Genomic DNA, 14,865 nt, shown 5'->3' with positions numbered 1-14,865 from the left:
CAAAAAGTACAATTTTAATTTATGTTTTTCTTAAACTTCTTCATATAGTGGTTGACATGAAAATATTTCTGAATAATTTAAAAAGAAACTTACTTAATTGTATTAATAAGTAGGTATGTGTGTGGTAACATCCAAACTTTTTTCCCGAAGAAGATTTGATCAACAAAACCATTCCAATAAGGTACAACATCCTGTTAAAACAAGGCTCGTAGAGCTCTATTGTTGTTGGATGGACTTAAAGAAAAACAAATCTTTCCTACTGATGAGTCAACAGATTTAATCGTAGGTATGTTCTGAGGGTCAGGTCTTGACACGTCCTTGAATAATAAAGCAACACCAGAGGGAATGGTATCTAAAACAATTGCAAAATCTTTAGATGTTACAGGAATCTTGTAAATTGATAAGAATTCCTTATAATTAAGTAAAAGACCCTCTTCATTTACAAGTTGGCTCCCAGTAGTTTCAATATTGAACACAAAATGCGGGACCATGACGTCATCAAACAGGGACATCGAGCCTTCAAGTCGAAGATTGTCATTTACATTGACAAGATAGTCAAGTGACCGCTCTAATAATGGAAATACATGTCATCAAAGATGGAAGGCAGACGTGAGGAGGTGACATCAGGTGGGACCCTTCTAGCCAATGAGAGGGCAGAACAACATGCCATAGAGATAGATAGAGGACTAATATTTGTAATTGTGCCATTATAACGTTCTGTGACATCATGGGCAGCGCCATTGGGGCTATCTCAATTTTTTAAGTAGTCAATTTTCTTCTTTTACATTGGCTGATTGCTCACAACTTCTTGGAATCCCCTCCCAGTTGGCTACCTTAAAATGGCGGAATCCAACAATGGCAATGGCTATGCTATCTATGATGAGTCTATCTATCTCTATGACAACAGGCACAACTGCAATATAAAGTCGTTTCCGAAATGCCACGTAGGTCTACTTATAGCAGTGCATTCAACCTAACCATTTCGAAACTTCTATTCGATAAAATAAGCCTCAGGTAGCAAATGAGCAATTACATTTTTTGTTGACCAAATTCGACACTCGTTCACCTACATACAAAAATTCATCACTTCGTGGGTTTATTTCGTGGAAAGATTTTAGGCGGAGTAAAATCTCTCGCTTCGCCTTTTCCTCTCTGTTCTAGCGCAGAGCTCGATGCTTCTAGCAAGTGTAAACAAAAGGAAATTGACATCTTGCAGTCTTGCATATCTAGGAAAAGGCAATCGGTGGATCAAGCTTTTTACTTGTTGAGTAAATCGCTAGCTACATTTACATAGTAGTGTGTTATTTGAGTATTCAATTTTGTGTATATCCTCGCGCCTTTTAACTTGAGCTTCAGATTGAGCAGAAGAAGTGGAAGTCAAAACATGGTGGAGACACGCACAGGTGAATATTTTATTTATTTAACCTTTATTTAACTAGACAAGTCATCCAAGGACTCTAACGGTATGCCCCTCGAACATATGCAATGACTTATAGCTAGCAGTTGTATTCTTTTAACATGTGTTCTGGCAGTACCGTTAGAGTCCTTGGATGACAGCTCCGATGATGAACCCCTAATTGCATTAGTAAAGAAGAAGCCGCAGCACATTGAACACAATGGGACTCAGGGTGAAAAAGACCAGAACCGACAACCTGAACCTGAGTCAAAGAATAGCACTAGAAAAGATTCTGGTGAGCGAACACTACAGTGAAATGAAAACCTTTAAACGCCTATTAAATATATTTATAATTATATATTGTCGATCATCATATTCACTGTTTATGTGATTAGGGTTGGATGACACCTCAGATGATGAGCCTTTGACGAAGTTGGTGAATAAACTTCCCAGAGCTAAAAAATCCACTGTACAAGCAAAGAGGCCAGGGACTACTAATATCAAAAGAGGAACAGGTAATGGCATCAAGAAGACAAACAACAAATTCACAGGTGGGAACCCCTCTCAAGCTTCTCAACATGTAGGCTATGCCCTGAATACTGTACAACACACACACACGCACACACACACACACGCACACACACACACACACACACACACACACACACACACACACACACACACACACACACACACACACACACACACACACACACACACACACACACACTACTATTCTGAATGGAAGGAGGTATCAATTTGTTTTGTCTATGTCGTAATTGTAGGTTCAACCCAGAATGAGGACTCCTATGATAGCTCAGACGATGAGCCCTTGATAAAGATGGTTAAAAAGATCCCTAAACAGACATCATTGCCATTCAAAAAGAGACCCTTCAACACAGCCAGAGAGGTGAACGATGTGAAGAAGCGCAGAAATATCTCACAGAACACTAATAAAATAAGCACAGGTGAGACTAGTTCCTCAAATCTTGTATTTAGAATGTATATACAGAAATCTGCTAAATGGATTCAGCGGGACTAAACTTGCTTTCCTCTTCATATTTTGTCTTCTATGTAACTAGACTCATCATCAGGTGACAGCTCAGATGACGTGCCCCTGATTAAGATGGTCGACAAACTCAAGACACAAATGCGAACAAAGACACCCACCACTACAGCCAGAAAAACACCTGGCATTAAAAAGCCCAGTAAAGTTTTTAAAAAACACAACAGGAGTATAGGTGAGAATACTTATCGCCTCTTGGTTCCATGCTTTCACCATAACATAATATTTTGGAGAGTTGTATCCTTGTTTCTAAGTCAAATGTTTTGTTTTCTGATTGCATGATCAGAGACCTCAGATGACAGCTCTGATGATGAGCCATTAATAAATCTGACCAAGAAGTCTCCAGCTAAAGAGACTGAAAGTACAATACCGAAGAGGTGTGTCGCTAAGGAATCAAACAGCAACAACTGCAATAAAATTAAAGGGAAAATAAGCAGAGGTAACTAATTCTGCAGAGCACATTTAAAAATGTATTGCACAATATCATGGCAGCTCAGGTTGGGTCGTTGAATTTGGGTCGTTAAATTTCTCATATTTTTGCTTCATCCTGTTTGAATTGTCAGAGGAAGAGGTGAGTTCTGATGACGAGCCCTTGATAAATCTACTCAAGAAGCCTCTTAAAGCTGTGAAGAAGACCACGACACCGTTAAAGAAGAGGGGTGTATCAGGAAAGACTGTGGTAGCCAGAAAGAAGACGAGACCAGACATTGTGAACAAAGCAGTCATCAGACGGAGCACCAAAGTTGTTCAAAGCACACGTGAAGGTGAGAATTATTTTTCAGCACAATCCAAAATACACCCTAGAATAAAATAGGTTCTGTCTTGTTTTATGCAATAGTTGATTATTTGTATTGCTTTATCAGGGTCTTTGGATGACAGCTCAGACGATGGGCCCTTGAGTAAAAAGATGGTGAGAAATCCACCAATGAAGAGCCTAATGGTTATTCTGGAGAGATGTGACACTAAAGAAGTCTTGGAAGATAACTATAGAGCCAACGTGGGAAACACCGGTAAAAGAAGTGCAGGTAAGAATGTTTCCCTTCCCATATGGAATATCTTTGACATAGTCTACAGCTGCACTGTTTGATAGATAACATTGAAGTCGGCTATTCTCTACCTATTATGCAGCACCTATAGTTGTTTATTTATTTGCCAGGGGATAAGGAGAACTCCGATGATGAACTCTTGATAAAGATGGTCACGAATCCCCCTCATTCTTCACCAGAAACTATGGCAGAGAAGGAAAATAAGTCACAAAGTGCCCTAACGATGAACCTTTGATAAAGATGGTTGGAAACCCAAAGTCATGTTCGAGGGATATTATAGATACTGGAATAGTGACTTTGTTTTGGGAAAACGTTGAGTAACAAACTTGTCGAGAAGATGGCACAATTGTTACTGACACAACAACCCCATTTTTTTTATTGCATGAGTTTACAGTGTTATGGTGAAAAGAAATATGTGAATTGTCAAAATATTTTGGTGATCTGGAATCACTATTTTCATGTTAGAATTTTTTAGTGTTTTAAATTTTGTAACTTTTTTTATAATTTTTTAAAATAATTTTGTTACCACTTGGATGCTGGTGGTTTCATGTCTATAGCATATTTATAACCATGCAAAAGTTGACTCACTCAATAGGTCAAATTTTTAATTGTTGCCAGTACTGTCTCCAGCATAATGGAATTATAGAGTACAGTTGTGTGATCAAATGCAATACCTTACTCCTCTCTATTCCTTTTGACTGGAATGGGCCATCACTGGAAGCAGTACTATACATTGTTTATGCTCTTGTTTCAGTCCAAGTATAAGGGCTTGCCATTCAATTGTGAGTACATTTCTTTTGTATTATTATTATTCATGAATTGATTTGTTTTCAACAATTTTATTAAAATAACAGAAGTTTCCCATTTTGTCTTGTTTCAATGGGCAGAAAGCATGTTTTAAAGACCACCAACAGACACAGTACCTTTTTTGTTGTTGTTGCGAACACGGACGCAATGATCTTGAGTTTGCCTGTCATTATTGAGGTATATTTGAATTGCTAAGCATGAGGTATTAACATAGATTCAGTACAAAAATATACACTTTGTTACAGAAAAAAAACTATGAATGTATCACACAACAATCTATTCAGACAGAATAGTTTTAGGTCCTGCTGGCCATTTTGAGTCTTTTTAGGAAAATGTGTGATGTCAGTCATTCCCAATGGAACACACCTTCACTTCAATGGGAGATAATCGGCAAAGAATTCCAGTCTTCAGTGAGACAGCATCTGTAAAACGAGGGGCAAATTTTGTGTCAAAGTTGAAACAATTTAAAGGGAACTGGGGACTGGAAACCCTCCAGTGTCGATTTAACATGTAAATCTTGGTGGGGCAAACTCCAAAAAAATGAGGAGATGCATGCCAGCAAAGCCACTACACAACAACACTAAACAATACATTAATTGCACTATAACGGCAGGGGCGAAAATCTGATATCAACCTTGGAGGGGACAATTACATGAAATTTTCTCAGGAGCAATTCCTGAGGGGGACACCAAAAGTAGTGCTGTAACACATAGACTATGTTGTAATATGTTAAATGTATATTGAGGGACCATAATCACTACTACTGGATAATTGTTAGGTACAGTAGTTAACTGAAGGGTTGTCCCAACTTGTTTAAATCATTATAATACTACTAATAATAATAGTTATAGCAATGTTCCTTATCAGTGCAGTGTTCCTCTCTCTTGAAACGTTTGCAAGAGTTTGCGGTTCTATAAATTGTGGGTGTGGCTGATATGGTTTTGTGTCATCACTGAGGTAACTGGACGATGCTGTGCCACTGACCCTATACTGGTGCTGCTGGCAACAAGGGTGACACCTGGTCCTGCCGTGGCTGTGATACTGTCCTCAAGTTTCTCTCCTTGGCTCTTTCCCTTTCACCACCCTCACTGACTCACAGTCTGTCTCCTAGAAAAGAAATAAGGTGTTTGCTGTACTCCTAACTACCGGTACCCAAAACTACACAATTAATCACAACAGCAATACCATTGCCTTAAACAAATCTTGGTTCAGTCACCAGTTTAAATTGAGAGTGGGGGTATTCATGGCATTTTCCAATTATGTCCCTATTTTACAAATCAAAAAAATTGAGAACCTTTCATAATGTTGCCAAACAAAGACTCAACAAACTTACCTGAGACTCCCTGTCTCTGCCAGTCTGTCCCTGCATATCTGTCCCCAGCTCTGCTGTCTGTGTGCCATCTGTTGCCTGCTCTGCCTATTGACATCATTGTGAAATATTTCCATTAGCATTTCACTTCTTTCTTATGAACATTTTATCAACTGGTCTTTGAGATATTAGGCTACTAGAGTTCTTACTTTGCGTTTTGGTGTACTGAAAAATACTCTGATGTCCGTCTTTTTCTGACATTTTTCTACCTGGCTGGCTGGCTGACCGGTCTAGCTGCACACACACATTTACACAACACATGCTGCAATGTTTTGAAATTTTAACATAGTTTGTTTCATATTGGCAGGCTTCCAACAATAGCTGAATTTGCAAAGCTAGCGAGCACCAATTCCGTTTCTGTGGTGTTTGCTATAATCTTTGCTACCTGGTTAAAGGTGAAAAAAATAAAAAATTCACTAGCGACAATTTAGCTTTTGCAACGAGACCATTAAATATATTTAAGACAATGGTATAAGAGAGTGTAGTTTTGTTCAGTTTGGACTTCAGTTTATCGCTAACCTTATCACAGGGACTTTGAAGCACTACATGCTGCATGCTAATCTTGGAATAAACTGACGATAGCAAATATTCCATCTTTGACGACGCCACATAAATGGAATAGGTACTAGCTAGCTTGATAGTTAATGTTTGCTTTAGTTTGCGCGCTAGCTCTGCAAATTCAGCTAGTGTGTGAACCCTGCAACATGAAAAAAATATATACATTGCTAAGGCGCGATTGACTGGATTAACCTCACGTCAGTTACGTACATTGAGTGCCTTTCGGACAGTAGATACGAGCCCTCTATTACCTTGCCAGCTAAAGAACTGGCAGTGGATCAAACCATTGTGAGGCAAAGGGCGGGGGGGGTCGCAATCTTGTGAAATTTAAAAACGCGCTATTAAGTGTCTATAATCAGTACAAGTGCTTTCATTGCGTATTATTAATATTATTGAAATTACATAGTTATGTTTACAGTGATATATTGGGGGGGACAAATCATATTTTCCCCGGGATGGGGGGGGGGGGGGTCGTGTCCCCCCCGTCCCCCCTGGGATTTCCGCCTATGTATAACGGTGACAAACGGTGCCCGCAAACTGTTAGGGCCTACATAAAGCTGTCCGGACAGCAGAGTCCCAACAGCAGTCCCAACACCTTACAACTGCTACCCCAGGTTAGCAGCGGAGCCTTGTCTGGCAGCAAAACTGTTCATTCAGCCTCATTTACTGCCTTTTCAGAAAACATAGGCGATATGGTTAAACAAATGTGGTTTCTAATGACAATTGAAATGGCATAAGGGGACGACGAGCAGATAAGAGGCAATCGTCATTTCGATGAAGACATTAATGAGCGAGCTAGGACACGGATCAAATTATTAGTGTGAGATACATGGGTTACTAACAGCTTACTACACAACATACACTTACTTTCTTAGCTACAGTATACAGTGCCTTCTGGAAAGTATTCAGACCCCTTGACTTTTTCCACATTTTGTTACGTTACAGCCTAAAATTGATTAAATATTTAGTTTAAATTCTTATCTACACACAATATCCCATAATGACAAAGTGAAAACAGGTCTTTAGAACATTTTGCTAATTTATAAAAAATAAAACAGAAATACCTTATTTACATAAGTATTCATACCCTTTGCAATGAGACTCGAAATTGACCTCAGGTGCATCCTGTTTCCATTGATTATCCTTGTGATGTTTCTTCAACTTGATTGGAGTCCACCTGTGGTAAATTCAATTGATTGGGCATGATTTGGAAAGGCCCACACCTGTCTGTATAAGGTCCCACAGTTGACAGTGCATGTCAGAGCAAAAACTAAGCCACGAGGTCTAAGAAATTGTCTGTAGAGCTCCAAGACAGGATTGCGTCGAGGCACAGATCTGGGGAAGGGTACCAACAAAAATTCTGCAGCATTGAATGGTCACTCTGACAGAGGTCTAGAGTTACTCTGTGGAGATGGAAGAATCAGAAGGACAACCATCTCTGCAGCACTCCACCAATCAGGCCTTTATGGTAGAGTGGCCAAACAGAAGCCACTCCTCAGTAAAAGGCACATGACAACCCACTTGGCACCTAAAGACTGAGACCATGAGAAACAAGATTCTCAGGTCTGATGAAACCAAGATTGAACTCTTTGGCCTGAATGCCAAGCATCACGTCTGGAGGAAACCTGGCACCATCCCTACGGTGAAGCGTGGTGGTGGCAGCATCATGCTGTGGGGATGTTTTTCAACGGCAGGGACTGGGAAACTAGTCAGGATTGAGGCAAAGATGAACGGAGCAAAGTACAGAGAGTTCCTTGATGAAAACCTGCTCCAGAGCGCTCAGGCTGAGGCGAAGATTCACCTTCCAACAGGACAACGACCCTAAGCACACAGCCAAGACAATGCAGGAGTGGCTTCAGGACAAGTATCTGAATGTCCTTGAGTGGCCCAGCCAGAGCCCGGACTTGAACCCGATCGAACATCTCTGGAGTGACCTGAAAATAGCTGTGCAGCAACGCTCCCCATCCAACCTGACAGAGCTTGAGAGGATCTGCAGAGAGGAATGGGAAATACTCCTCAAATACAGGTGTGCCAAGCTTGTAGCATCATACCCAAGAAGACTCAATGCTGTAAAAGCTGACACCGGTTGTTCAACAAAGTACTGAGTAAAGGGTCTGAATACTTATGCAAATGTGATATTTCTGGGGGGTTTTGTTATTAAAGTTGTATTTCTTTTTTCCTTTTTCCAACAAACAAACAGAAAAAAAAACAGAAAAAAAACATTGTACAGCATAAAAACATTGAGCTTGACATCCAGACATATTCTCCAACATAGCACACATACAAGCTACAGTACAGAACTAAATGGGTTCACAAGCTACAGTACAGAACTAAATGGGTTCACAAGCTACAGTACAGAACTAAATGGGTACACACGCTACAGTACAGAACTAAATGGATTCACAAGCTACAGTACAGAACTAAATGGATTCACAAGCTACAGTACAGAACTAAATGGGTTCACAAGCTACAGTACAGAACTAAATTGATTCACAAGCTACATTACAGAACTAAATGGGTTCAGAAGCTACAGTACAGAACTAAATGGATTCACAAGCTACAGTACAGAACTAAATGGGTTCACAAGCTACAGTACAGAACTAAATGGATTCACAAGCTACAGTACAGAACTAAATGGATTCACAAGCTACAGTACATAACTAAATGGTTTCATAAGCTACAGTACAGAACTAAATGGGTTCACAAGCTACAGTACAGAACTAAATGGGTTCACAAGCTACAGTACAGAACTAAATGGATTCACAAGCTACAGTACATAACTAAATGGATTCACAAGCTACAGTACATAACTAAATGGTTTCACAAGCTACAGTACAGAACTAAATGGGTTCACAAGCTACAGTACAGAACTAAATGGGTTCACAAGCTACAGTACAGATCTAAATGGGTTCACAAACCTAAGTCATCACCTCCCAGTCTTTAGAAACACCATGACAAATAAAACGCATCCAGCTTCTAGAATTGTCATTTATACCAGGGATTCTAGCAAGCATTTGTTCATAAGATGCTACCTCCAACATTGATTCTATCCACTGTTTCAGAGTAGGAGTGGCATGACCCTTCCAAATTCTAAGGATTACTTTAGCTGCCGTAACCATACCAACAGTGATCAGTGCAAATTCCTCATTTGTGACATTAGGTAACTGTTCTAACTTTTCCAACCTTTCCTCCAGATATTTCAAAACCTCCTTCCAGAAAGGCAGCAGTAATGTACATTCCCATATTGCGTATAAAAACGTCCCAGTGTCTTTTTGGCATTTCCAACACAGAGAACTGTTGGTCAGCCACATCTTATGAAGCCTTGTTGGGCTTCAATAAAACCTATGTTGTATCTTATATTGAGTAAGTTTCCCCCTGGCTTCCCTTATGTTCTTCTCTGACCTGGACAAGATCTTCAACCAGGTATCATCCTCAAGTTCACAATTAAGGTGATTTTGCCATATTGTTCTGAGGTTTTTGCAGTCTTTACTCTGCAGATGACTTCCTTTCATTAGCCACTGTTTCCAGTACACAGACTTCTTTCCTATCCGTAGCCTAGGATTGTGCCACAATGATGAGTATCCTTGTTTTAGATGTGAAATTCCACATATCTTGTGGACTGTTCTCCACACGTCCTGATTGTAACAAAATTGGGTGGGGAGTTTCAACAGACCTCTCCCCTATAAGACTATGTGACAGAGTATCAACAGTGGTGAAAGGATCATTTGGTTCCCGTTCTATTGTTATCCAATCCAAGCCAGCATCCCTTTTGCCCCAATGCTTTGCCAATTCAGCCATTTCAAATGATACATTTAACATCTGGTAAAGCCAAGCCTCCTACATCCTTTGGTGAGCACATCTTCATATTAAATCTTGGATCCGTTCTCATCATTGTCGCAAGAAGCTCTAAATGGTAAACAGGAGAGGGGAGAGGGAGCAACCCTGCCTTGTGCCTCTGTAACAGTGTTTCTTCCATCCCTCTCCTCGCCCCTACCTGGGCTCAAACCAGGGACCCTCTGCACACATCAACAACTGCCTCCCACGAAGCATCGTTACCCATCGCGCCACAAAAGCCACGGCCCCTTGCTGCGCAAGGGAGACAACTACTTCAAGGTCTCAGAGTGAGTGACGTCACCGATTGAAACGCTATTAGCGGCACCCCGCTAACTAGCTAGCCATTTCACACCGGTTATACCTCTAGAAAGACAAAAGAAAGCAGACATAATTACATTCGTAAGTACTGTTGCTTTATGATTGGAATAGAGGACCCTATCAATTTACAAAAGTCAGGTCCAAAGCCACATTTCTTCTAGGGTTCTTGAGAGAAAAGCCCACTCTACTCTATCAAATGCCTTCTCAGCATCTAAGGAGACAGCAGATGTAGGAACTATATTTGAGCGGTTTAACCACATGAGATGTAAGAGTCTCCTCATATTATCAGGTCCTGTTCTTAATAAATCCTACTTAGTCACTATGTATAATATTAGGTAGTGCCTTCTATAAGTGTATCACAAGGGTCTTAGTAAGAATATTACAATCCACACTAAGGAGGCTGATAGCTCTAAAATTACCATGCTCTGTAGTATTTATATTGTTATTTTTATATTTCACCTTTATTTAACCAGGTAGGCCAGTTGAGAACAAGTTCTCATTTACAGTCGTGGCAAAAGGTTTTGACAATGACACAAATATTAATTTTCATAAAGTCTGCTGCCTCAATTTGTATGATGGCAATTTGCATATACTCCCGAATGTTATGAAGAAGGATCATATGAATTGCAACTAATTGCAAAGTCCATCTTTGCCATGCAAATACATACTGAATCCCCCAAAAACATTTCCACTGCATTTCAGCCCTGCCACAAAAGGACCCGCTGACATCATGTCAGTGATTCTCTCGTTAACACAGGTGTGAGTGTTGACGAGGACAAGGCTGGAGATCACTCTGTCATGCTGATTGAGTTTGAATAACAGACTGGAAGCTTCAAAAGGAGGGTGATGTTTGGAATCATCCTCTGTCAGCCATGGTTTCCTGCAATCATTGTCATCATTGCTTTTTACAAAAAGGGCTTCCCATGAATAAAGAATAGTACAAACACATCCTCCGAGAGCAACTTCTCTTAACCCTCCAGGAACAGTTTGGTGACGAACAATGCCTTTTCCAGCATGATGGAGCCCCTTGCCATAAGGCAAAAGTGATAACTAAGTGGCTCGGTGAATAAAACATCAATATTTTGGGTTCATGGCCAGGAAACTCCCCAGACCTTAATCCCATTGAGAACTTGTGGTCAATCCCCAAGAGGCGGGTGGACAAACAAAACCCCACAAATTCTGACAAACTCCAAGCATTGATTATGCAGGGATGGGCTGCCATCAGTCAGGATGTGGCCCAGAAGTTAATTAACAGCATGCCAGGGCGGATTGCAGAGGTCTTGAAAAAGAAGGGTCAACACTGCAAATATTGACTCTTTGCATCAACTTCATGTAATTGTCAATAAAAGCATTTGACACTTTTGAAATGCTTGTAATTATACTTCAGTATGCCATAGAAACATCTGACAAAAATATCTAAAGACACTGAGGCAGCAGACTTTTTGGAAATTAATATTTATGTCATTCTCAAAACTTTTGGCCACGACTGTACAACTGCGACCTGGCCAAGATAAAGCAAAGCGGTGCAACAAAACAACAACACAGAGTTACACATGGGATAAACAAACATACAGTCAATAACACATTAGAAAAATCTGTATACAGTGTGTGCAAATGAAGTACGGAGGTAAGGCTATAAATAGGCCATAGTGGGGAAGTAATTACAATTTAGCAGAGGTGTGGACTCGAGTCACATGACTTGGATTCGAGTCACAAATATGATGACTTGCAACTCGACTTTGACTTTAACACCAATGACTCGTGACTTGACTTGGACTTGAGTCTTTTGACTCGACCTGACTTGATACCCTCCCCCAGCCCAAATATTAAAAATGATGCTATTTTTAAAAGTGTGCAGCGCATCAACTCTTCATTTAACGGATTACAGTTTGAATCGGACAGCAGCCAATCAAATTGTGCCAGCTGAGAAAAAGTTGTTTGTAGCAGTGCAGAAGAACGTCGGCGAGTGAATTCAGACGGAGCCCTTGGAAAGATGGCACCCTAAATTATTCTTTTTGGATATAAAGATGATGCTGTATCAACTAAAAACGGATTGCAACTTGCGAAACATGCGGGAAGAAAATTACAGACGGAAGTGCAACAATTTCCAACTTCCAACTGTTCGACATTTGAAGCTGCACACAGAACGGTAAGTCATGGCTAATATAGCCAACAGCTATATCATTTATAACTTTACTAGTGTAGCATGTAGGCTAATGTAACGTTAAATCAATGAGCCTCCACACAGTCAGTCAGTGTGGGAATGAGATCATTGCACCCAAGATTGAGCTACTACTGGCTAGGCAGCCTACTGTAACCACACAGAGAGTGTGTATGTGTTAAGGTTGGGCGATTGTGTACAAGCCTACATCGCCCGATTGCGCCTCATAGCGATCCTCGATAGTCGATCACTATTGGGGGAGGGGGGGGGGGGTTATCTTTCTCATGGCTACCCATGTATTTCCATAGAAGTATAACCTTTATTTGGAAAGGAATAAATATATAGATATTTTTAAAAGCATTCATGATTTGCATAAATGTAATATACTAACTATTACTCTTGTTAACAATATGAAATGGTATTACATTTGGTGAAGAGCACAATATGACTTGTTTAGGACTCGAAACTCAAAGTTTAGGACTTGAGACTTGACTTGATACTTGACGGTCTTGACTTGAGACTTGACTCAGACTCGCCTGCCTTGACTTGGGGCTCGAGTTGGGACTTAAGTGCTGAGACTTGAGACTTGTGACTTGTAAAACAATGTCTTGGTCCCACCTCTGCAATTTAGCAATTAACTCTGTAGTGACAGATGTGCAGATGAGGATATTCAAGTAGAAATACTGGTGTGCAAAAGAGCAGAAAAACTTTAAAAAATATGGGATGGGGGTGGTAGTTGGATGGGCTATTTACAGATGGGCTGTGTACAGCTGCAGCGATCAGTAAGCTGCTCTGACAGCTGATGCTTAAAGTTAGTGAGGGAGATATGAGTCTCAAACTCAGTGATTTTTGCAGTTCGTTCCAGTCATTGGCAGCAGAGAACTGGAAGGAAAGGCAGCCAAAGGGGGTGTTTGGCTTTGGGGATGACCAGTGAAATATACCTGCTGGAGCGCATGCTACGGGTGGGTGTTGCTATGGTGACCAGTGAGCTGAGATAAGGCGGAGCTTTACCTAGCAAAGACTTATAGATGACCTGGAGCCAGTGGGTTTGGCGAGGAATATGTAGCGAGGACCAGCCAACGAGAGCATACAGGTCACAGTGGGGGTAGTATATGGGGCTTTGGTGACAAAACGGATGGCATTGTGATAGACTGCATCTAATTTGCTGAGTAGAGTGTTGGAGGCTATTTTGTAAATGACATCGCCGAAGTCAAGGATCGGTAGGATAGTCAGTTTTACGAGGATATGTTTGGCAGCATGAGTTCCTTTTTAGGAATCAGCAGTGTCAAAGCCTCATTTAAGGTGTCCGGAATCGAGACATTTTTAAATTCCTCCTGGTAAACCACTGTCAATACAGGTACAAAAATGTCAATATACTTTTTATAATATTCTTCAGGAAGGCCATCCAGACCAGGTGATTTCCCTGCTTTCATAGATAAAATGGCGGCTCTAACCTCCTCTTCTGTTATAGTACAGTCCAGGTCCTCTACCTGGCTATCTGATAATCTAGGTAATTCTATACCAGACAAAGTATCCATGTCTATGGGGCTCGCTGAACAGGAGGATGTATATACATCTTCATAAAAACGTTGAAACACACTGGTAATCTCTTTGGATGAGGTCACCATCTTACTGCCCTTCTTAATTGTCTTGCTAGTAGCCTGCCTGTCTTCTCACCTCCCTCATTAAAACTGGTTCTAAACAGTCTACACAGTGGTCGTGATGTTGGCCTGTGGGTAAGGTTTATGACCCCCCCCATAAATACCTTTCTCCCTTCCCTCTCACTTGACTCTACAGAGGGACTCTTGAATAGCCTTTGTGAAACAGAGATTCTGGGAACATCAGAAGATGGGGGGAAATTAACCATATTTTGGTAATCCAACCAGTTGAACATATGCGTTGGTACTTAATGAATATGATGTCCGTTTCGTTGTCATCTGAGACATTCTCATCAATGATAGGATGACATAAACGGACAGTGGAAAGTCTACACATTATAGTTATCAGATTCACATGGAATTGTTGTGCAATTTAAATGTTTGAATATGAAATTATTTGGGAGGGGATGAAATGTGATTTTAGCTTCTATAATGTGAGAATTGGGTTTTCATGAGTGAATTAGGCCCTACTCAGTGGCCCGCCCACGTAAGGAGACATTGGTTATAAACTATGAAACACGCCCTTCTCTCCCTTCCTATATAAAGCCTTGACGGCAATATAACTTTCTTTTCCGGGAACATTAGGATGACGATTCGATGTCAGAAGGGTTCAGATAATAACTACAGAACGAAGCCAACCTCAGTGTGAGCT

At 40.6% G+C, this 14,865-nt stretch overlaps 1 protein-coding gene across 3 annotated transcripts; it reads left to right on the top strand.

Annotated features, from left to right (window-relative positions):
- Positions 1-824: 824 nt before the first annotated feature.
- LOC129820240 (nucleolar protein dao-5-like) lies at positions 825-4,369 on the top strand. 3 transcript variants are annotated; one of them, XM_055877272.1, is made up of 9 exons: positions 825-1,403; positions 1,533-1,691; positions 1,792-1,911; positions 2,182-2,364; positions 2,479-2,637; positions 2,749-2,901; positions 3,026-3,226; positions 3,326-3,487; positions 3,619-4,369. In XM_055877272.1, exons 1-9 carry the CDS (start codon positions 1,385-1,387, stop codon positions 3,741-3,743), a joined length of 1,281 nt encoding a protein of 426 aa, XP_055733247.1. In that variant the 5' UTR covers positions 825-1,384; the 3' UTR covers positions 3,744-4,369. The 3 variants fall into 3 exon arrangements, with proteins under 3 accessions (XP_055733247.1, XP_055733248.1, XP_055733246.1); XM_055877273.1 differs by having other exon boundaries at positions 833-1,403; positions 1,587-1,691; positions 1,792-1,947; XM_055877271.1 differs by having other exon boundaries at positions 834-1,403; positions 1,792-1,947.
- The last annotated feature ends 10,496 nt before the right edge of the window (positions 4,370-14,865 follow it).

Source organism: Salvelinus fontinalis, chromosome 22, assembly GCF_029448725.1.
Source record: "Salvelinus fontinalis isolate EN_2023a chromosome 22, ASM2944872v1, whole genome shotgun sequence".
NCBI lineage: Eukaryota > Metazoa > Chordata > Actinopteri > Salmoniformes > Salmonidae > Salvelinus > Salvelinus fontinalis.
Note: the sequence above shows the minus strand (reverse complement) of the source record. Positions and strands in the feature narration are given on the sequence as shown.

Bases quoted from the DNA above. Each gene is read 5' to 3' on its own strand.
- LOC129820240 (XM_055877271.1), top strand. The intron at 1,692-1,791 runs GTGAGCGAACAC...TTATGTGATTAG, and splicing joins TAGCACTAGAAAAGATTCTG to GGTTGGATGACACCTCAGAT. The intron at 2,902-3,025 runs GTAACTAATTCT...TTGAATTGTCAG, and splicing joins TAAAGGGAAAATAAGCAGAG to AGGAAGAGGTGAGTTCTGAT.